The 21,524-nt window shown below is 47.2% G+C and overlaps 1 protein-coding gene across 3 annotated transcripts in view; it reads left to right on the plus strand.

Annotated features, from left to right (window-relative positions):
- LOC144485336 (NACHT, LRR and PYD domains-containing protein 3-like) overlaps positions 1–21,524 on the plus strand; it is a 70,473-nt gene that overhangs the window by 38,146 nt on the left and 10,803 nt on the right. For 2 of the 3 annotated variants that reach the window (XM_078203529.1, XM_078203532.1), the window contains exons 9-11: positions 6,703–6,873; positions 10,872–11,042; positions 20,942–21,112. In XM_078203529.1, coding sequence (XP_078059655.1) covers positions 6,703–6,873; positions 10,872–11,042; positions 20,942–21,112 — 513 coding nt within the window. The remainder of the gene's footprint in view (positions 1–6,702; positions 6,874–10,871; positions 11,043–20,941; positions 21,113–21,524) is intronic. The other variant, XM_078203531.1, reaches the window with a different exon arrangement.

The raw sequence follows: 21,524 nt of genomic DNA on the forward strand, positions 1-21,524 counted from the left end.
ACCGAGCTCAATCACACCAAAACCAATGGATCAGATCAGAGATCTGCTGTCTTGCCATATCCAGTCATAACTAGTGTTAGACATGCCACAAAATGTTGGACATGCCGGTTACATTAGGCAACAAGGTGGCACAGTGGTCAGCACTGCTGCCTCACAGCGCCAGGGACCAGGGTTCAATTCCGGCCTTGGGTGACTTGATGTGTAGAGTTTGCACGTTCTCCCCGTGTCTGTGTGGGTTTCCTCTGGGTGCTCCAATTTTCTCCCACAGTCCAAAGATGTGCAGGTTCGGTTGATTGGCTATGCTAAGTTGTCCCTTGGTATCTCAGGGTGTGTAGGTTACGGGGATTAGTGGGCCATATATGTGGAGTTACAGAGATAGGGCCTGGATATGATATTCTTTCAAAGAATTGGTGAGGGCTCGATGGGCCAAAGGGCCTCCTTCTACACTGTGGGAATTCTATGATTCTATAAACGTGCCACAAGAGTTCCATCATTACTGATGAGGGAACCCAGAGCATCAGTGCCATCTTCAGCCAGAAGTGCTGAGTAGAATGATTAATCTCGGCCTCCTCCTGAGGTCCCCAACATTACAGATGACCATTTGATTCTCTGCATGTGAGGTAAAGAAATGACTGAAGGCGCTGCGTACTGCAAACTCTGTCAGCCTGGCTGTACCCCAGCAATGGTACTGAAGAATTGTGCTCCATAACTAGCCATTCCCCTGGCCAAGCTGTTCCAGTACAGCTACAACACTGGATCTACCGGACAATGTGGAATAAAACAGGGCAAATCCAATCTGATGAATTGCTGCTCCATCAGTCTGCTCTTGAGCGTCAGAAAAGTGTCATCCTTCCAGTGCCTCATGAACATCACTGCAGGAGTTCCTGAGGGTGATGTCCAAATCCCAACCACCTTCAATTGCTTTATCAATGTCCTGCCTTCCATTATAATGTCAGAAGTGAGGATGCTCACTAATGATTGCACAATGCTCAGTTCTGTTCACAATTCCTCAGAGACTGAAGCAGTCCATGTCCATAAACAGCAAGACCTGAACAAAACAGAAAATGCTGGAAAGGCTCAGCATGTCTGACAGCTTCTGTGGAGAGAGAACAGCTAACCCTTCGAATCTGGATGACTCTTCGACAGAGCTAGCGTCTTAAGCTCTGAAGAACTTTCAGGCTTAACCTGATAAATGGCAAGTAATGTTTCACTACACAAATGCCAGGCAAGGACCATCTCCAACAGACGGGAATCTAACCATATTCCCTTTACATTGAATGGCAGCACCATCGCTGAATCCTCGACCATCAACATCCTGAGTGGTGGGGGCGCACTGGGACCATTGAACAGACACTGAACTGTAAACACTATGGCTCCAAGGGTAGATCACAGTCTGGGAATTCGGAGGTGAGGAACTCGCCTCCTGTCTCCCAAATTTTTCCCACCATCTCCAAGGCACAAGTCAGCAGTGTGATGGAATCCGCTCATCTTGCTGGATTGTCTGCAGCTTCAAAGACACTGAAGAAGCTCATCCATGGAAAAGGAGTCCACTGGATCAGCTGGCCATTCACCAAACTAAACATTGGCTGTCTCTACCACTGACGCACAGTGGCAGTATTTTACCACATACAAGGTGGAATGTAACAGCTCACCAAGGTTCCTGAGCCAGCATCATCCAAACAGGCACTATCCGTCACCGAGATGGCCAAGGATATCAGAAGGATGGGACACCAACCAGCTTCAGATTTCTTTCCAAACCACACGCCATTCTGACTTGGAATATATTGCTTTTCCATCACTGATGCGGGATCATAATCCCGGATGTCCCTTCCTAGCGGTTTTGTACCAGATGCTCTGCAGAATTTAAGAAGATGGCTCACCACCTCCTTCTCAAGGGCAATTGGGGATGGGCTGCAAGTGTTTGCATTGCCAGTGATACCATCATCCCTTGAAAGAATTAATAAAGACAAGCGCTACCCACTGTAGAGGTGGGTAATTGTGCCTGTGTGTAACCCAAACACAGTCACGGAAGAGAGAAAAAACAGCTGCGACAGGACAAATAGTGTGACCATTGCACAGTCCAGAGGAATTCTAAAGATAGATCTGGTGGAACTATTTAATATACTCAGCGAGGGTCTCAAACGTCCTGGTGTTGTGCTGTGTTCCATACAACCTGGATCTAGAGTGGAGAAGCTTTGAACAAAGTGTGATGCAATACAATGTTGACCAGATGCTTCATGATGAGGAACCCCATGGACCACAGGCCAGGGACATGGGATATGTGTCAGGGAGGATGGATATTCAGTAATGCAGACATGTTTTCCAAGAACCTTAACTCACACAGCCATTCAGTGTAATAAATCTTCACCATCTCCAGCACTGTTGCTGTTTCTGTGAATGTTTTATAATTTCCCTGGAGCTGTCACGACATGAAACAAAGGTATTGGAATTGTATTGACCTGATTCAGTGCTGTATTTCCCATCTCCCATTCCCAGTGAACTGTTAAAGACCAGTAATATGGTGAAGGCGTTTTTTTAGTGGTGCTCCATCCCTGAATTTACTCAAAATACAGACATAACAAAGTGACCAGTAATAACAAAGTATAATCCTGTGAAACCCAAGGAAGCAACCCCACCATGACAACCACCGCCATCCCCGCACTTTCCGCTGAGCTGCAGGCAGCATCTTACCTCTCTCCTCTCCTCTGGGAATTTCGATGACCGTGGCCTTTGTCCTCGGATTTCCTGAGTCCTGGAAGGATCCGGCCAACTGCGGGTCCTCTGCACAGATGCTGGAGTTGTCTCTGTCATCATAGCTTCGTGAGGTGCTTGTGTCACAGTCGGAGCAGAAGGGGACCCACTGCCCACACCAGGGGCATCCTGAGAGGAGCTTCCAAATGCTGCAGGCAGCCGCTCCTCTATCCATTCAGGGCAAACTGGACCCTCCCTGCTCAGCTGGGGAGGGCCTGACAGTTACTCCAGGCACATTTTCCCACCCCTCCCACAGCCCGTGTTCCACAGAGCTCATGGAGGTGGTGAGAACATGCAGGTTCATGTGTATTTCCTGTGGGTGATGGGCTGGATGTGACTCTCCATGAAGGTCACCAATCTCTCTGTGGAGGATGCTATTTGTGCTCAGACCTGAGACATGGTAACACTGCTGGCCTGGATTGACTCCTCCATCCTTTGTGTATGGATACACACAGCCTTTGGAAACTCCACCAAATGTTAAAGTATCCTACGCTGCAGCTCCAGTATCTGCTGCATTGTTAAAGACTCTAGTCACATTTCATCTTCCTGAAGCTGACAATGACCTGTCCTCTCGAGAGTGTGAGTGAACTCAGCTATTGCTGCCTCCATCAGCTGCTCGGGTTTGTGTGTGCTGCCCTGTGCTGCCAGATTGTAACCCCTTTGCTCATCGTGAGAGACATTATCTGCTCTGGCGGACGTTATAGAGTATAATGTGACAATCCATCCTCTGACCCCTCCCCATCTTCAGAGCTACACGCCTGTCTCCCGCTCACCGCAGCTGTTGATTTGTGAGAGAGTGAAGAATGTTAGAGGGTAATACACATTCCAACATGTCCTGCAGACTGTTCCTAACCCAGAGCTCCATGTGACCAATGGAAGACACACAAGCACCAGGTTTTGGACTCAGCAGCAGAGCCTCTCCTGTGCCCATCCATTCACTCACTCACACTCTCTGGATCCACAACCCATCTCACCATCAGCGATTGCCCACCCAGCCTCCAGGTCTCCCAGCTCCAGCACTGCATCTTCCATTGGCATAAGGATGACACAATCCAGACACTGTCACTCTTGGCTCCTTCTCTGACACTGAGTGCCCTCTTCTACAAGCACATAAATTTCCATTGTTACTCACCCATCAAAGACACACACAAACCTGACGCTAATTTAGACTGCCCATCATGGGACCACCAGGATGGTCACTCAGTGTCGGCAGTGCAGCAGCCATCTCTGACTGACTCTTTACTCAGAGAGCGGTTGGGGTGTGGAATGGACTGCCTGCTGTCATAGTGAAGTCGGACACTTTAGGAACTTTCAAGCGGTTATTGGATAGGCAGATGGAGCACACTAGAATGATAGGGAGTGGGATAGCTTGATCTTGGTTTTGGACAAAGCTCAGCACAACATCGTGGGCCGAAGGGTCTGTACTGTGCTGTACTGTTCTATGTCCTATGTTCCATGTAACCCTTCACAGAGAGGCTGACATGTTCCTGAAGATTGATGCTGCTGTCTGGACATTGCCAGTGTCTGGGTGGAGATGTTCTTTCCACAATTTCTCTTTCATCCTTATTCACATATCAGCCTGTAGGCTTAACGCTCACCTTGTCAGAACATATCAGATTATTCATCTTTTGCCTCATTGCAGCCACTGCTCAGACCCTTGGCAGTTTCTATCCAGACTTGCTTGGGTTGATGTGACAGGTATCCTTCTCCAGTCCTGAGGGAACAGAACCTCCCTCCAAACTGAAATAGCCTTGAGAATTTCCAGGGTAGTGTCAGCGAATTGGGTTGAATCTGCCTTCTGCCATTTCAGCCCTTTGTTCATTAACCAGGGCTCCCTCACTGCTCCCTTCAGAGCCTTTAAAAGTGCTGCTGGCTGCCTTTAAATCTGGTGCCAGCTTTGCCAGAATGGGGCCTTCCCCTGCAGCCAGTGGTTAAGCTCTGGAATGCGCAGGGATTTGGGGGAAGGTGGGGGAATGCCACTTAGTGAATTGCTCATTCGGAGAGTCAGTGCAGACACGATGGGCCGAGTGGCCTCCTTCTGCTCTCTAACAATACTGTGATTCTGCCTGTGCTGCCTGAGTGGACGGATTTCCCGAACCTGTCAGACATTTACTGTGCCCGTTCTGGCTCTGTGTGGAGTTGGTTAGTTCAGTTGGTTCGGTGTCTCCAGCGTGATGTAGAATGACGCTGTTGTTGAGGGTTTGGTCCCCGTACTGGCTGTGGGGTTAATGGAGTCCCAACTCTTCCCATATCCCCACGTTTACTAAGTTGTATCCCTGAAGCGACATGTACCAAATTGTGTCTCTTTCTATTGGAGAGATTTCATTGAGGAATGTGGCTACTAACACTGTCCACACGGCAACATCACCAACTTCCAGTTGAAATATCGATAACATTTTCAACCACTGTCTCCACAGAATTCTTACGGAGCACAATGAGGCCATTTGGCCCATCGTGTCTGCACCAGCTCACCAAATTGACATTCGAAATTCGTGTCATTCTCCAGCCTTTTTGTCGTATCCATTTTCGTAGCTCATTGCCTATCTTCAAAAAATCATCTAATTCCTTTTTGACTGCTTCGATGCAGCCGACCTCCACCACACTTCCCGGCTGTGAGTTCCAGACCCGAACCACTGGCAGTGTGAGAAAGGTTTCTGTCGCATCATCTTCAACCCCACCACACACTCCATTCCTGAGCCCCAGTTAGAATACTCACTGTCTCCATCTCCTGGTGTCCCTGTCTAACTGCACTCAGTTACCCCCCTCACTGTCTCCATCTCCTGGTGTCTCTGTCTAACTGCACTCAGTTACCCCCTCACTGTCTCCATCTCCTGGTGTCTCTGTCTAACTGCACTCAGTTACCCCCTCACTGTCTCCATCTCCTGGTGTCTCTGTCTAACTGCACTCAGTTACCCCCTCACTGTCTCCATCTCCTGGTGTCTGTCTAACTGCACTCAGTTAGAATACTCACTGTCTCCATCTCCTGGTGTCGCTGTCTAACTGCACTCAGTTACCCCCCTCACTGTCTCCATCTCCTGGTGTCTCTGTCTAACTGCACTCAGTTACCCCCCTCACTGTCTCCATCTCCTGGTGTCTCTGTCTAACTGCACTCAGTTACCCCCCTCACTGTCTCCATCTCCTGGTGTCTCTGTCTAACTGCACTCAGTTAGAATACTCACTGTCTCCATCTCCTGGTGTCCCTGTCTAACTGCACTCAGTTAGAATACTCACTGTCTCCATCTCCTGGTGTCTCTGTCTAACTGCACTCAGTTACCCCCTCACTGTCTCCATCTCCTGGTGTCTCTGTCTAACTGCACTCAGTTAGAATACTCACTGTCTCCATCTCCTGGTGTCTCTGTCTAACTGCACTCAGTTAGAATACTCACTGTCTCCATCTCCTGGTGTCGCTGTCTAACTGCACTCAGTTACCCCCTCACTGTCTCCATCTCCTGGTGTCCCTGTCTAACTGCACTCAGTTAGAATACTCACTGTCTCCATCTCCTGGTGTCTCTGTCTAACTGCACTCAGTTACCCCCCTCACTGTCTCCATCTCCTGGTGTCTCTGTCTAACTGCACTCAGTTACCCCCCTCACTGTCTCCATCTCCTGGTGTCTCTGTCTAACTGCACTCAGTTAGAATACTCACTGTCTCCATCTCCTGGTGACCCTGTCTAACTGCACTCAGTTAGAATACTCACTGTCTCCATCTCCTGGTGTCTCTGTCTAACTGCACTCAGTTAGAATACTCACTGTCTCCATCTCCTGGTGACCCTGTCTAACTGCACTCAGTTAGAATACTCACTGTCTCCATCTCCTGGTGTCTCTGTCTAACTGCACTCAGTTAGAATACTCATTGAATGTCCCGCGCTGTACATTATTATTGTTAATGATCTTATTCTTAAAAACACTGTGGATTTACCCTGATTCCTGTTTTTTTCTCTCTGATCTCCAGTCTGTTGGGTAACGCTCTCACAGATTCTTGTGCCGAGGACCTGGCCTCTGCTCTCAGTACAAACCGCTCACTGATAGATCTGGATCTGGGTGAGAATAAACTGGGAGATTCCGGAGTGAAACTGCTGTCTGTGGCTCTGAGGAATCCGGACTGTAAAATACAGAAACTGGTGTAAGTAGCAGACTGTGTGAGATTGTGTTTATAATAACTGAATATTCAACAATATAATTTCACCACTGGTATTTGTATAAAAAACACTGCCCATTACTATTGGCGTCAGTTATGAATAAGGAAAACTGCTTTTCCTCTGACTCCTGTTGCTTCTCTCTCTGATCTCTGAGCAATGGGATGTCAGTCCCACAAATCCTTATGTTGAGGGAGTGGGGGAATAATGTTATGGTTCACCCTCTGAGGTCCAGTCATTGGCAACTGCAAACTGTATTGAATTTCTACCTTCGGGTGTGCTGACTCTCAGAATCCCCAACCTGATCCAATCTCATGACTTCATATTATAAGAGCCGACAGCTTTGACTGAAAAGGCAATGAGGGACAATTCGCCTGGGAGCAAAGGTCGCCAGTCACAAATCTGATAGGTTTGTGGTCACAGCACAGCTGAAGTAACCTATATAGTTTTGGTCACCTTATGAACGTATTTTATAAACATTTGAGAAAATGTTGGCTTGAGTCTTTCATGGCATGCCAGGCTTATCTTATGAAAAAATATAGAAATTATTCGTCCGATACTCACTGCAATTGGGACGAACCACGGCTGATCATGGTCGGCAGGGTGGTAGAGCTGTTAGCACTGCTGACTCAGAGCGCCAGAGACCCGTGTCAATTCCGGCCTTGGGTGACAGATTGTGTGGGGTTTGCATGTACTCTCCGTGTCTGCGCAGGTTTCCTTCAGTTACTCCAGTTTCCTCCCACATGCCAAAGATGTGCACGCTAGTTTGAGCGGCGATGGTAAATTGACACTTCATGTCAGGGGGATTTGCAGAGTTAATTTGTAGGGTTACTGTTATAGGGCGGGGCAGGATTGTTGTTAGTGAAGGATTGATGGGCCGAATGGCCCACAGCTTGTCTGGACTTGCAGAATCTCACTGGCTGTCCTGTCTGGAGACAATACACATCTCTTTAACCTGTGCTTAATGCTCCCTCCACTCACACTGTTTGTACCTTTAAGACTTGATTATCTGTAAAGACTGCATTCCAGTCATTATTCTGTAAATTGAGTTTGTGTCTCTGTATGCCCTGTTTGTGAGCATTTCTACACTCCACCTGACGAAGGGGCAGCGCTCCGAAAGCGAGTGGCATTTGCTACCAAATAAACCTGTTGGACTTTAACCTGGTGCTGTTAAACTTCTGACTGTTCCTAACCCAGAGCTCCATGTGACCAATGATGAACACAAGCTCCAAGTTATGGACTCAGCAGCAGAGTCTCTCCTGTGCCCATCCATTCACTCACTCACACTCTCTGGATCCACAACCCATCTCACCATCAGCGATTGCCCACCCAGCCTCCAGGTCTCCCAGCTCCAGCACTGCATCTTCCATTGGCATAAGGATGACACAATCCAGACACTGTCACTCTTGGCTCCTTCTCTGACGCTGAGTGCCCTCTTCTACAAGCACATAAATTTCCATTGTTACTCACCCATCAAAGACACACACAAGCCTATGGTGCTGCCAGACTGTCCATCATGGGACCACCAGGATGGTCACTCAGTGTCGGCAGTGCAGCAGTCATCTCTGACTGACCGGAACCCTTCACAGAGAAGCTGACATGTTCCTGAAGATTGATGCTGCTGTCTGGACATTGCCAGTGTCTGGGTGGAGATGTTCTTTCCACCATTTCTCTTTCATCCTTATTCACATATCAGCCTGTACGTTTAACGCTCACCTTGTCAGAACATATCAGGTTATTGATCCTTTTGCCTCACTGCAGCCACGTGCTGCCTGCTCTGGCCCTCGGCAGTTTCTATCCAGACTTGCTTGGGTTGATGTGACAGGTCTCCTCCTCCACTCCTGAGGGAACAGAGCCTCCCTCCAAACCGATATATCCTTGAGAATTTCCAGGGTAGTGTCAGCGAATTGGGTTTAATCTGCCTTCTGCCATTTCAGCCCTTTGTTCATTAACCAGGGCTCCCTCACTGCTCCCTTCAGAGCCTTTAAAAGTGCTGCTGGCTGCCTTTAAATCTGGTGCCAGCTCTGCCAGAATGGGGCCTTCCCCTGCAGCCAGTGCTTAAGCTCTGCAATGCACAGGGTTTTGGGGGAAGGTGGGGGGATGACACTTAGTGAGTTGCTCATTTGGAGAGTCAGTGCAGACACAATGGGCCGAATGGCCTCCGCCTGCTCTGTAACAATTCTGTGATTCTGCCTGTGCTGCCTGAGTGCACGGATTTCCCGAACCTGTCAGATATTAATGTGCCTGTTTGGGTATATGTGGAGTTGGTTAGTTCATTTGGTTTGGTGTTTAGAGTGTGATGTAGAATGATGCTAAATCTGAGGGTTTGGTCCTCTTACCGGCTGTGGGTTCATGGAATTCCATCTCCTCCCATTGCCGCACGTTTATTAAATTTTATCCCTGAAGCTACATGTAACAAATTGTCTCTCTCTCCATTGGAGAGAAATACAAAGAACAAAGAAAATTACAGCACAGGAACAGGCCCTTCGGCCCTCCAAGACTGCACCCACCATGCTGCCTGACTTAACTAATACCCCCTACCCTTCCGGGGACCATATCCCTCTATTCCCATCCTATTCATGTACTTGTCAAGACGCCCCTTAAACGTCACCACCATATCTGCTTCTACTACCTCCCCCAGCAACGAGTTCCAGGCGCCCACTACTCTGTGTAAAAAATCTGCCTCGTACATCTCCTTTAAACCTTGCCCCTCGCACCTTAAACCTGTGCCCCCTAGTAATTGACTCTTCTACCCTGTGAAAAAGCTTCCGACTATCCACTCTGCCCATGCCTCTCATAATCTTGTCGACCTATATCAGGTCTCCCCTCAACCTCCGTCGTTCCAGTGAGAACAAACCAAGTTTCTCCAACCTCTCCTCATAGCTAATGCCCTCCAGACCAGGCAACATCCTGGTCAATCTTTTCTGTACCCTCTCCAAAGCCTCCACATCCTTCTGGTAGAGTGGCGACCAGAATTGAACACTATATTCCAAGTGCGGCCTAACTAAGGTTCTATAAAGCTGCAACATGACTTGCCAATTTTTAAACTCAATGCCCCGGCCGATGAAGGCAAGCATGCCGTATGCTTTCTTGACTACCTTCTCCACCTGCGTTGCCACTTTCAGTGACCTGTGGACCTGTACACCCAGATCCCTCTGCCTATCAGTATTAACATTTTATTGAGGACTGTGGCTACTAACACTGTCCACACGGCAACATCACCAACTTCCAGCTGAAATATCGATACATTTCCAACCATTATTTTCGCAGAATTCTTACGGAGCACAATGAGGCCATTTGGCCCATCGTGTCTGTACCAGCTCACCAAATTAGCATTAGGAATTTGAGTCATTCTCCAGCGTTTTTCTCGTATCCTCGCTCATTCTTTATATTCAAATAATCATCTAATTCCTTTTTGACTGCTTCGATGCAGCCGACCTCCACCACACTTCCCGGCTGTGAATTCCAGACCCGAACCACTGGCAGTGTGAGAAAGGTTTCTCTCTCATCATCTTCAACCCCACCACACACACCATTCCTGAGCCACTGGCCATCCCATGTCCCTCCCTGTGACTCAGGGTAAGGACATGGGAATCCTGTGCTCTTCCCTTTCACCATCATCCTTTTTGTCGTTTAATCAGTCCGGCACTTCCATTTTGTTCTTTCCTTGTCACCCGCCCATCCCCAGCTCCCTGTCACTTAAAACAATTTAATTCACCGCTATTTCCAATTTCTAAGTTTCGCGAATTGAACTGAAACTAAATCTGTTTCTATCTTCACAGATGTTGCCTGACCTGATGAGAGTCTCCAACATATTTATTCATATTTCAGATTTACAGCATCAATAGAATTTTGCCTTCTGTATCAACTGAAGTTGTGTTTCTTGAATGTCCCGCGCTGTACATTATTATTGTTAATCATCTTATTCTTAAAAACACTGTGGATTTACCCTGATTCCTGTTATTTTTCTCTCTCTGATCTCCAGTCTCCAAGGTAACGATCTCACAGATTCTTGTGCCAAGGACCTGGCCTCTGCTCTCAGGACAAACCGCTCACTGATAGATCTGAATCTGGGTTCCAATAAACTGGGAGATTCAGGAGTGAAACTGCTGTCTGTGGCTCTGAGGAATCCGGACTGTAAAATACAGAAACTGCAGTAAGTAGCAGACTGTGTGAGATTGTGTTTATAATAACTGAATATTCAACAATATAATTTCACCACTGGTATTTGTATAAAAAACACTGCCCATTACTATTGGCGTCAGTTATGAATAAGGAAAACTGCTTTTCCTCTGACTCCTGTTGCTTCTCTCTCTGATCCCTGAGCAATGGGATGTCAGTCGAACAGTACAGCACAGAACAGGCCCTTCGGCCCACGATGTTGTGCCGAGCTTTATCTGAAATCAAGATCAAGCTATCCCACTCCCTATCATCCTGGTGTGCTCCATGTGCCTATCCAATAACCGCTTAAATGTTTCTAAAGTGTCTGACTCCACTATCACTGCAGGCAGTCCATTCCACACCCCAACCACTCTCTGCGTAAAGAACCTACCTCTGATATCCTTCCTGTATCTCCCACCACGAACCCTATAGTTATGTCCCCTTGTAATAGCTCCATCCACCCGAGGAAATAGTCTTTGAACATTCACTCTATCTATCCCCTTCATCATTTTATAAACCTCTATTAAGTCTCCCCTCAGCCTCCTCCGCTCCAGAGAGAACAGCCCTAGCTCCCTCAACCTTTCCTCATAAGACCTACCCTCCAAACCAGGCAGCATCCTGGTAAATCTCCTCTGCACTCTTTCCAGCGCTTCCACATCCTTCTTATAGTGAGGTGACCAGAACTGCACACAATATTCCAAATGTGGTCTCACCAAGGTCCTGTACAGTTGCAGCATAACCCCACGGCTCTTAAACTCCAACCCCCTGTTAATAAAAGCTAACACACTATAGGCCTTCTTCACAGCTCTATCCACTTGAGTGGCAACCTTTAGAGATCTGTGGATATAGACCCCAAGATCTCTCTGTTCCTCCACAGTCTTCAGAACCCTACCTTTGACCCTGTAATCCACATTTAAATTTGTCCTACCAAAATGAATCACCTCACATTTATCAGGGTTAAACTCCATTTGCCATTTTTCAGCCCAGCTTTGCATCCTATCTATGTCTCTTTGCAGCCTACAACAGCCCTCCACCTCATCCACTACTCCACCAATCTTGGTGTCATCAGCAAATTTACTGATCCACCCTTCAGCCCCCTCCTCTAAGTCATTAATAAAAATCACAAAGAGCAGAGGACCAAGCACTGATCCCTGTGTCACTCCGCTAGCAACGTGCCTCCAATCCGAAAATTTTCCATCCACCACCACCCTCTGTCTTCGATCAGACAGCCAGTTACCTATCCAATCGGCCAACTTTCCCTCTATCCCACACCTCCTCACTTTCATCATAAGCCGACCATGGGGGACCTTATCAAACGCCTTACTAAAATCCATGTACATGACATCAACTGCCCTACCTTCATCAACACATAAGAACATAAGAAATAGGAGCAGGAGTCGGCCATCTGGCCCTTCGAGCCTGCCCCGCCATTCAACAAGATCATGGCTGATCTGAAGCGAATCAGTTCCACTTACCCGCCTGCTCCCCATATCCCCTAATTCCCTTATCGATCAGAAAACTATCTACCCGTGATTTAAACATATTCAACGAGGAAGCCTCCACCACTTCAATGGGCAGAGAATTCCAGAGATTCACCACCCTCTGAGAGAAGAAGTTCCCCCTCAACTCTGTTCTGAACCGGCCCCCCCTTATTTTGAGGCTGTGCCCTCTAGTTCTGGTTTCCTTTCTAAGTGGAAAGAATCTCTCCACCTCTACCCTATCCAGCCCCTTCATTATCTTATATGTCTCTATAAAATCACCCCTCATCCTTCTAAACTTCAACGAGTACAGACCCAATCTGTTTAATCTCTCCTCATAAGCCACACCCTTCATCTCCGGTATCAACCTGGTGAACCTTCTCTGCACTCCCTCCAAGGCCAATATATCCTTTCGCAAATAAGGGGACCAAAACTGCACACAGTACTCCAGTTGCGGCCTCACCAGTGCCTTGTACAGTTGCAGCAAGACCTCCCTGCTTTTATATTCTATCCCCCTCGCGATAAAGGTAACACACTTAGTTACCTCCTCAAAAAATTCTATCAAATTTGTGAGGCACGACTTGCCCTTCACGATCCGTGCTGACTATCCCGGATTAATCCGCATCTTTCTAAATGGTCGTAAATCCCATCTCTAAGGACCTTTTCCATCAATTTACCAACCACCGAAGTCAGACTAACCGGTCTATAATTACCAGGGTCATTTCTATTCCCTTTCTTAAACAGAGGAACAACATTCGCCATTCTCCAGTCCTCTGGCACCATCCCCTGGACAGCGAGGACCCAAAGATCAAAGCCAAAGGCTCTGCAATCTCATCCCTTGCCTGCCAAAGAATCCTAGGATACATTTCATCAGGCCCAGGGGACTTATCGACCTTCAGTTTATCCAAAACTGCCAGGACATCCTCCCTCCGAACATCTATTTCCTCCAGCCTATTAGCCTGTAACACCTTCTCTTCCTCAAAAACATGGCCCCTCTCCTTGGTGAACACTGAAGAAAAGTATTCATTCATCACCTCGCCTATCTCTACTGACTCCATACACAAGTTCCCACTACTGTCCTTGACCGGCCCTAACCTCACCCTGGTCATTCTTTTATTCCTCACATAAGAGTAAAAAGCCTTGGGGTTTTCCTTGATCCGACCCGCCAAGGACTTCTCGTGTCCCCTCCTAGCTCTCCTCAGCCCCTTTTTCAGCTCATTCCTTGCTAACTTGTAACCCTCAATCGAGCCATCTGAACCTTGTTTCCTCATCCCTTCATAAGCTTCCCTCTTCCTTTTCACAAGACATTCCATCTCTTTCGTGAACCCTGGTTCCCTCACTCGGCCATTTCCTCCCTGCCTGACAGGGACATACCTATCAAGGACACCCAGTATTTGTTCCTTGAAAAAGTTCCACTTTTCATTAGTTCCTTTCTCTGACAGTTTCTGTTCCCAACTTATGCCCCCTAATTCTTGCCTAATCGCTTCATAATTACCTCTCCCCCAATTGTAAACCTTGCCCTGCCGTACGGCCCTATCCCTCTCCATTGCAATAACAAAAGACACCGAATTGTGGTCACTATCTCCAAATTGCTCTCCCACAACCAAATCTAACACTTGGCCCGGTTCATTTCCCAGTACCAAATCCAATGTGACCTCACCTCTTGTCGGCCTATTCACGTATTGTGTCAGGAAACCCTCCTGCACACACTGCACAAAAACTGCCCCATCCGAACTATTTGACCTACAAAGGTTCCAATCAATATTTGGAAAGTTAAAGTCCCCCATGACAACTACCCTGTGACCCCCACACGTATCCATAATCTGCTTAGCAATTTCTTCCTCCACATCTCTATTACTATTTGGGGGCCTATAGTAAACTCCTAACAACGTGACCGCTCCTTTCCTATTTCTAACCTCAGCCCATATTACCTCAGTGTGCAGATCCCCCTCGAAGTGCCTTTCCGCAGCCGTTAAACTATCCTTGATTAACAATGCCACTCCTCCACCTCTTTTACCAGCTTCCCTACACTGAGTGAAACATCTATACCCCGGAACGTCCAACAACCATTCCTGTCCTTGTTCTACCCACGTCTCCGTAATGGCCACAACATCGTAGCCCCAAGTACCAATCCACGCCCCAAGTTCATCTACCTTGTTCCGGATGCTCCTTGCATTGAAGTAGACACACTTCAACCCACCTTCCTGTCTACCGGTACCCACCCTTGACCCTGATATCTTCCCCAATACCTCACCACCCTCAACACTGACTTCTGGACTACAACTCCTTTTCCCACTCCCCTGACAAATTAGTTTAAACCCCCCTGAAGAGCCGTAACAAATTTCCCTCCCTCAGTCCCACAACTTCTTATGTTGAGGGAGTGGGGGAATAATGTTATGGTTCACCCTCTGAGGTCCTCTCCTCCTCCTCAGATGTGCACAGCTCTCCCCGGACACAGCATCCATTGATTAGTGAAAGGGGGGAGAGTGAGTGGATGACAGTAAATGGAGGACAGGACATGGTGGTGGAGTCTCGCTGTTAGTAACAGATGTCAGTACAGCAGCGAGAGCTGAACTTAGTTCAAGATGCAGAATCAGTTTGGGTAGAGATAAGAATGAACAAAGTTAAAAGATCACTTGTGGGAATCTTTTATAGGCTCCTAACAATATTCAGAATCTCCGACACAGGAATATTAATGGGGTCTTGTAAAAACATTCTGCAATAATCACGGGTGATTTTAACATTCATGTACAAAGAAGAACAAAGAGCCATGCAGCACAGTGACAGGCCCTTCGGCCCACCCAGCCTGCAGCGACTCCTCATTCTTATTCAGACCCAGTACTTATTGCTCATACGCAGCTTCTATTCCTCTGCTCATCTCCCGTTCATGTTTCTATCAAGATTAACCTTGAACATTGGGAACGTGCCTGCTTCCGTCAACTTCACTGGCTGTGCATTCGAGGCACCGACCACCCCCTGTGAAAATGTTCCCCGCATGTCTCCTCTAAACTTTCCCCCTCTTGCCTTCAAACTGTCCCGTCTTGTAGTTGACATTTCCACCCTGGGGAAAAGACTCCCAACTATCAACCATATATCTGCCTCTATCAGGTCGCCCCTCAGCCTCCGTCTTTCCAGTGAAAACAATCCGAGTTTATTCAACTTCTCTTCATACCTTAACCAGAGCAGGCGACATCCTTGTAAACCTTCTTTACACCTTCTCCAAAGCAGCCACATCCTTCTGGTTGTCTGGTGATCAGCACTGCACGCAATATTCCATGTTGGGCCAAACTAAAGTTTAATACAGCTGTAACATAACTTGCCAACTTTTATACCTGATGCCCTGGCCAATGAAGCAAGCATGCTGCATGCCTTGTTGACCAAGTTATCCACCTGTGTTACCACTTTCAGGGATCAGTGGACAAGTACGCACAGATCCATCTGTATGTCAATGCTCCTGTTAGTTTTTACAGACAGGGAAGGCTGGGGGATGACCATGTGGAGTTGTATCAAATTATAGAAATAAACCTTTCCCCTTTGTTTTAGGAGACAATAACCAGGGGCATAGATTTAAGGCATTGGGCAGGAGTTTCAGAGGAGAATTGAAGATGACACAGTGGTTAGCATTGCTGCCTCACAACGTCAGGGACCTTTGTTTAATTCTGGCCTCGGGTGACTGCCTGTGTGGAGCTTGCATGTTCCCCCCGTGTGTGCGTGTTTCCGTCAGGTACTCTGGTTTCCTCCCACAGTCCAAAGATGTGTAGGTTAGGTGGATCGACCACGCTAAATTATCATTTCATGTCCAAAGATATGTAGTTTCAGTGGATTTGTCATGATAAATGTCCAGTGATAAGCAGTTGTGTGGGCCTGGCATTTTCGGACAGTCAGTGCAGAGCCGATGGGGCGATTGGGAGCCTTCTGCACAGTGGGGATTCTATGGTTCTGTGGAAAAGTTTTTTCACCCAGAGGGTGGTGGGAATCTGGATCTCACTGTCTGAAAGGGCGGTGGAGTCAGGAACACTCGCAACATTTAAGAAGCATTCAGACAAGCGCTTGAAATGCCGCAGCAGACAAGGCTATGGAGCAAGTGCTGGAAATGGGTTAGAATAGATTGCTGCTTGATGGCTGACACAGACACGATGGGCCGAAGGGCCTCTTTCTGTGCTGAAAAACTCTATAAAGGCCCAGGGGTTGGAAGTTATGAACCAGAACCTGAATTTTCACTGATTCCTATTATTTCTCTCTCTCTGATCCCAATGCAGTGGAATGTCAATCACATTGATTTTTGTGCCCTGGGTGTAGGGGAATAATGTGACGGTGACTCTATGAGGACCCGTTCACATGCTTACAGGGGGACACACGTCACCCAGTCACACAGCCCTTGATTTGTGAGGAAGAGTAAAGAGTGAATGGAGGCAATTGTTAAGATGCAGACCAGAAACTCCAAGGTGTTTTGTGAAGTTAGCCTGGACCCTTGGTTTTACATTTGATTTTGGCATTGATGAGCATGAGGTGTTTCACTCCAGGTATGAATCAAGTGACCCACTTGGATGCTTTTATCAAACACACTTTATTTAAGAATGCAGTTAGAATATAACAACAAGAATTAGCATAACCTTCACCAATTGCAACACTTAAACATGACACAGTATAACTCTTAACAGCTAGCTATCTCTGTTGTTCCAATATAAAGCAATACCCACAGACATACACCCTTCTCCAACATTACTTAGCACAAAAACAAGTAAGCTCACGTGATGCCGATTTCCAGCTTTTTAACACTTCCGGAGAGCCAACAGACAATTGTTTTCAGAGAAGGATGTCGCCTCCGAACAGTCCAACCGCAGAGAGGTAACCCCAGTCTCTGACAGCTTCCAACACAGCAACACTTAAACAGCAAAAACTCCAACTTCAGAGAGGGAAACAGCACTGCTGTTTGTCTTAACTTCAAGCAGCTTCTGAAAGCAGAATTGAAACTAGAATGTTCTGTGAAAAATAGCTGTCCCTCAGTCACATGACATAACCTGTCAATCACCCGCAATCAAGCTCTACTCTGCCATCCCAGGAGAAACACTGAAACAACAGAACACTGCATTAGTTCAGATTAAAATCAACATTATGTCAATTATACTGCTTCAGTAACAATAAAGGAAACCGGCTACAGACAGCACGGTGCCGACAACATAACCTGCAGAGAAACATGATTAAAATAGAAACTAGAAGCAGGAGTCGGCCATTCGGCCCTTTGAGCCTGCTCCACCATTCATTTTGTTCATGGCTGATCATCAAATTCAATATCCTTCAATATTCAGTATATTTCTTCGAGACATAGTTTGTAACAAAATGTACATTCCAACACGTCCTTCAGCCGGTTCCATGTGACCGGTGATGGGCACACAAGCTCTGTGTGTTGCAGGCACCAGAGAGTCTCCTGTGTCCATCCATTCGACCGCACACTCTCAGCTCCACAACCAGTATCGCAATCAGCGATTTCCCACACTATCTGCTGTTCTCCCAGCTCCAGCTCCAGCGCTGCTAATTCTACGTGGAAGGATTACAAGATCTGGACGCTGTCAGCATTTCTAGTTCATTCCCTGACGTTTCGTGCTCTCTTCTACAGGCACATAAAGTTCCATTGTTACTCTCCCATCAAAGGCACAAGCCTGTGCTGGTGAGAACCTGACTGACCATCATGTCTACACAGGGAAAGCCTCTTGCCTGTGACCATCCCATTCTCACAGTGCTAGAGTTATCTGACTAACTAGAACCCTGCAGAGAGAGGCTGACATGTCTCTGACAGTCGATGCTGCTGTCTGGGCATTGCCTGTGTCTGTGTGGGGAATGGCCTTTCTACCATTTCACTTTCATTCTCATTCGACCCCATATGCCTCAGATTATATGCTATAAAATGCTTCACCACCTTGTCAGAACTTGGCAAGTTATTCATCCTTTTGCCTCATGCAACCATATAACCCACGCCTACTCAGGTCTCCAGTAATCTCCATCCCGATATACTTGGATTGATGTGGCAGATACTGTCCAGTCCTGAGAGAACAGAAATTTGCTCCAGACTCGCGGAGCCTTGGGGAAGAGTACCAAGTGTTGCCAAGTGCATCATTGAATTGAGTTTAACCTTTCTCCTCCCATTCCAGCCCTGTGTTCTTAACCAGGTCTTCCTCACTGGTCTCTCCAGAGCTGCTGCCTATCAAAGTGCTGCCCGTGCCAGCATTGCCTGAACCGGGACTTCCCCTGCAGCGAGTGGTTAAGGGCTGGAGTTCACTGTCGGAGAGTGTGGTGGAGACACGTTCAGTTGAACATTTCCAAAGGGAATTGGATTATGATGTGAATAGGAAGATTGTGCAGGGTTACAGGGAGAATTTGGGGGAATGACACTTCGTAAATTGCTCATTCAGAGAGTCAGTGCAGAGAGCATGGGCCGAATGGTCTCCTTCTGCTCTGTAACAATTCTCTGATTCTACCTGAGAGAGATACCAATGGCCCTTTGTGGACACTGGCTAAATTACCTAACCCTGTTGACACTGCAACATCACCAGCTTCCAGTGAAAATCTCCATACATTTCCAACCATTATCTTCACAGAATTATTGCGGAGCACCACGAGGCGAAATGTGTCTGCACCGGCTCACCAAACTAGGATTCGGAATTTGTCTCATTCTCCTGCCTTCTCCTCGTATCTTTGCACATTGTTTCATTCGATTGTTCATCGACTGCCCTCTGTGATGCCTCGAATCAGCCTGCCCCCACCACACTTCCAGACTGTACATTCCAGACCCGAACCACTGGCATCGTGAAAAAGGTTTCTCTCTCATCATCTTCAACCCCACCACACACTCCATTCCTGAGCCACTGACCATCCCATGTCCCTCCCTGTGACTCAGGGTAAGCACAGTAAGAAGTCTCACAACACCAGGTTAAAGTCCAACAGGTTTATTTGGTAGCAAATACCATAAGCTTTCGGAGCGATGCCCCTTCGTCAGATGGGGTGGATATCTGTTCTCCAACAGTGCACAGATACAGAAATCAAGTTACAGAATACTAATTAGAATGCAAATCTCTACAGCCAGCCAGGTCTTAAAAGGTACAGATAATGTGGGTGGAGGGAACATTAAACACAGGTTAAAGAGATGTGTATTGTCTCCAGACAGAACAGCTAGTGATATTATGCAAGATCAGGGGGAAAGCTGTGGGGGTTACTGATAATGTGACATAAATCCAACATCCCGGTTTAGGCCGTCCTCATGTGTGCGGAACTTGGCTATCAGTTTCTGCTCAGCGACTCTGCGCTGTCGTGTGTTGTGAAGGCCGCCTTGGAGAACGCTTACCTGAAGATCCAAGGCTGAATGCCCGTGACTGCTGAAGTGCTCCCCCACAGGAAGAGAACAGTCTTGCCTGGTGATTGTCGAGCAGTGTTCATTCATCCGTTGTCGTAGCGTCACCAGGCAAGACTGTTCTCTTCCTGTGGGGGAGCACTTCAGCAGTCACGGGCATTCAGCCTTGGATCTTCAGGTAAGCGTTCTCCAAGGCGGCCTTCACGACACACGACAGCGCAGAGTCGCTGAGCAGAAACTGATAGCCAAGTTCCGCACACATGAGGATGGCCTAAACCGGGATGTTGGATTTATGTCACATTATCAGTAACCCCCACAGCTCGCCACAGCTTTCCCCCTGATCTTGCATAATATCACTAGCTGTTCTGTCTGGAGACAATACACATCTCTTTAACCTGTGTTTAATGTTCCCTCCACCCACATTATCTGTACCTTTTAAGACCTGGCTGGCTGTAGAGATTTGCATTCTAATTAGTATTCTGTAACTTGATTTCTGTGTCTGTGTACTGTTTGAGAACAGAGACCACTCCATCTGACGAAGGAGCAGTGCTCCGAAAGCTTATGGTATTTGCTACCAAATAAACCTGTTGGACTTTAACCTGGTGTTGTGAGACTTCTTACTGTGCTTACCCCAGTCCAACGCCGGCATCTCCACATCACTCAGGGTAAGGACATGGGAATCCTGTGCTCTTCCCTTTCACCATCATCCTTTTTGTCATTTAATCACTCCGGCTCTTCCATTTTGTTCTTTCCTTGTCACCCGCCCATCTCCAGCTCCCTGTCACTTAAAACAATTTAATTCACTGCTACTCCCAAGTTTTAATTTTAGCTAATTGAACTGAAACTAAATCTGTTTCTCTCTTCACAGATGCTGCCTGTCCTGCTCAAATTTTCCACATATTTTATTCATATTTCAGATTTACAGCATCAATATAATTTTGCCTTCTGTATCAACTGAAGTTGTGTTTCTTGAATGTCCCGCGCTGTACATTATTATTGTTAATGATCTTATTCTTAAAAACACTGTGGATTTACCCTGATTCCTGTTATTTTCATCTCTCTGATCTCCAGTCTCTCTCGTACCGCTCTCACCGATTCTTGTGCCGAGGACCTGGCCTCTGCTCTCAGGACAAACCGCTCACTGATAGATCTGAATCTGGGTAACAATAAACTGGGAGATTCCGGAGTGAAACTGCTGTCTGTGGCTCTGAGGAATCCGGACTGTAAAATACAGGAACTGCGGTAAGTAGCAGACTGTGTGAGATTGTGTTTATAATAACTGAATATTCAACAATATAATTTCACCACTGGTATTTGTATAAAAAACACTGCCCATTACTATTGGCGTCAGTTATGAATCAGGAAAACTGCTTTTCCTCTGATTCCTGTTGCTTCTCTCTCTGATCCCTGAGCAATGTGATGTCAGTCACACAGATCCTTATGTTGAGGGAGTGGGGGAATAATGTTATGGTTCACCCTCTGAGGTCCTCTCCTCCTCCTCCTCAGATGCTCACAGCTCTCCCCGGACACAGCATCCATTGATCTGTGAAAGGGGGGAGAGTGAGTGGATGACAGTAAATGGAGGACAGGACATGGTGGTGGAGTCACTCTGTTCGTAACAGATGTCAGTACAGCAGCAAGAGGTGAACTTAGT

Source organism: Mustelus asterias, unplaced genomic scaffold (assembly GCF_964213995.1).
Source record: "Mustelus asterias unplaced genomic scaffold, sMusAst1.hap1.1 HAP1_SCAFFOLD_185, whole genome shotgun sequence".
NCBI lineage: Eukaryota > Metazoa > Chordata > Chondrichthyes > Carcharhiniformes > Triakidae > Mustelus > Mustelus asterias.